General features: G+C 51.5%; 1 protein-coding gene across 1 annotated transcript; it reads left to right on the top strand.

Moving 5' to 3' along the window:
• The first annotated feature begins 1,096 nt into the window (after window positions 1–1,096).
• On the top strand, window positions 1,097–2,344 carry LOC139005689 (eukaryotic initiation factor 4A-III-like). The gene has a single exon (XM_070407899.1). It carries the CDS (start codon window positions 1,109–1,111, stop codon window positions 2,324–2,326), a length of 1,218 nt encoding a protein of 405 aa, XP_070264000.1. The 5' UTR covers window positions 1,097–1,108; the 3' UTR covers window positions 2,327–2,344.
• Window positions 2,345–2,804: the final 460 nt, after the last annotated feature.

Here is a 2,804-nt window from a genome sequence, read left to right as displayed (position 1 = left end):
AAAAGCATAAGAATCTGTATTTCAAGCTAGCTTGAGCTCCCCATCCACCAGACTCACGGACACATGGGCTAGCCAAGTGGCCAAGAGACAGAACCCCGCCTAGAGATGGGTTTTAAAGGGGGGTTGGAGTAAGGGGAGGAGAAAGGACTGTGCTCTGTCGATTGGCCAGGCGCAAGTCGATGTCTTGTTCCTGGGTGTGGCTAGCAGAGTCTTAGACTTCCGGGAAGAACCTTCTTGCCAAGCACGTGGCCAAGGTAAGATGGAGGACGTAGCCCTTACCCTGGGGCAAGATGGAGGGTGTAGCCTTTACCCTGGGGCAAGGTGGAGGGCCTAGCCCTCGCCCTTTCAGTGGCTTCATCTTGTAGAAACAGTAACGAAGAGGAGCGCCCGTGGTTACATAATCTAAATTTTCTTTTTTTTAATTATTAAAAAATTATAAGCTATATTTCTTTGCAGAAGTATATGAAGTAAAAAGTGAAAGTTTCTTTTTCTTCAGCTTCCTCCTCCTAGCCAATTTTCTTTCTGGAGATAGCAACTGCTAGTAATCTGGACTTGGTCTCTTTAGCCCTTTTGCTAAGCATAAATGTATATGACTGTTTATGTTTAAAAAAGGTCTATCTATAGCACTTCCTCCACCGCCATTATTAATCTCACAACTTCCAGACTTTAGAATGACTACTCTATTGTAGTCAAGACTATGGAAAGGCCGAAACCGGTTTGGCTCAGTGGATGGAGCGTCGGCCTGCGGACTGAGGGGTCCCGGGTTCGATTCCGGCCAGGGGCATGTACCTGGGTTGTGGACACATCCCCAGTGGGAGATGTGCGGGAGGCAGCTGATCGATGTTTCTCTCTCATCGATGTTTCTAGCTCTCTATCTCTCTCCCTTCCTCTCTGTAAAAAATCAATAAAATATATTTAAAAAAAAAAAAAAAAAAAAAAAAAAAAAGACTATGGAAAGAATCCGCCATCAAATCAATCAGTGAGGCAATTAGTTAAATCCAATCAGTAAGTTAGTTGCAACTTGGTAGGGAGTGCTGAATTTCATCTATCCACATCTGGTAACTAAAATTTAGTTGTTGGACCCAGGATCCTGGCGGCCACCTCCACCATGGCGAACTACAGGACGGCGCGGAAGCGGCTGCTCAGAGAGGCAGACATGACCAAAGTGGAATTTGAGACCAGCGAGGAAGTGGACGTGACGCCCACGTTCGACAGCATGGACCTGCGGGAGGACCTGCTGCGCGGCATCTACGCCTACGGGTTTGAAAAGCCGTCCGCCATCCAGCAGCGCGCCATCCGGCAGATCATTAGAGGGAGAGACGTCATCGCGCAGGCTCAGTCTGGCACTGGCAAGACCGCCACCTTGAGCATTTCCGTCCTGCAGTGTCTGGACAGCCAGGTCCGTGAGACCCAGGCTCTGATCTTGGCCCCGACGAGAGAACTGGCCGTGCAGATCCAGAAGGGCCTGCTCGCGCTGGGCGACTACATGAAGGTGCAGTGTCACGCCTGCATCGGGGGCACCCACGTCGGGGAGGACATCCGGAGGCTGGACCACGGGCAGCACGTGGTGGCCGGCACGCCGGGGCGTGTCTTCGATATGATTCGGCGCAGGAGTCTGAGGACACGTGCGATCAAGATGTTGGTTTTGGATGAGGCCGATGAGATGCTGAATCAAGGTTTCAAAGAGCAGATTTACGACGTGTACCGGTACCTGCCCCCGGCCACGCAGGTGGTGCTCCTCAGCGCCACGCTGCCCCACGAGATCCTGGAGATGACCAGCAAGTTCATGACGGACCCCATCCGCATCCTGGTGAAGCGTGATGAGCTGACGCTGGAAGGCATCAAGCAGTTTTTCGTGGCGGTGGAAAGAGAAGAGTGGAAATTTGACACGCTGTGTGACCTCTACGACACGCTGACCATCACGCAAGCCGTCATCTTCTGCAACACCAAGAGGAAGGTGGACTGGCTGGCGGAGAAAATGAGAGAAGCCAACTTCACGGTGTCGTCGATGCACGGGGACATGCCGCAGAAGGAGCGGGAGTCCATCATGAAGGAGTTCCGCTCCGGCGCCAGCCGGGTGCTCATCTCCACCGACGTCTGGGCCCGGGGCTTGGACGTCCCTCAGGTGTCCCTGGTCATCAACTACGACCTGCCCAACAGCCGGGAGCTCTACATCCACAGGATCGGGCGGTCGGGGCGGTATGGCCGGAAGGGCGTGGCCATCAACTTCGTGAAGGACGATGACATCCGCATCCTGCGGGACATTGAGCAGTACTACGCCACGCAGATCGACGAGATGCCCATGAACGTTGCCGATCTGATGTGAGGCGTCTGCTGCGCTGGGGACGAGTTGGTCGGCTCTGTGTCCCCTCAGGACTGTCCAGAGCAATTTCTGTGTGTGTTTTTTTTTTAAATAAATCTTTATTCAGATTATTAAAGTTGTTCCTTTTTCCCCCCCTATAGCTCCCCTCCACCAGGTTCCCACCCCACCCTCTGCCCTTACCCACCGCCCCCCATTCATAGGTGTACGATTTTTTTCCAGTCTCTTCCTGCACCCCCACACCCCTTCCCCCAACCCCAGCCAGAATAGTCAGTCCACTCCCTTTCTATGCCCAAGATTCTATTATATTCACCAGTTTATTCTGTTCATCAGATTATTTATTCACTTGATTTTTAGATTCACTTGTTGATAGATGTGTATTTGTTGTTCATAATTTGTATCTTTACCTTTTTCTTCTTCTTCCTCTTCTTAAAGGATACCTTTCAGCATTTCATATAATACTGGTTTGGTGGTGATGAACTCC

This window comes from Myotis yumanensis, unplaced genomic scaffold (assembly GCF_028538775.1).
Source record: "Myotis yumanensis isolate MYYU_CA2020_CCGP unplaced genomic scaffold, mMyoYum1.0.hap1 SCAF_3, whole genome shotgun sequence".
Taxonomy (NCBI): Eukaryota; Metazoa; Chordata; class Mammalia; order Chiroptera; family Vespertilionidae; genus Myotis; species Myotis yumanensis.
Note: the sequence above shows the minus strand (reverse complement) of the source record. Positions and strands in the feature narration are given on the sequence as shown.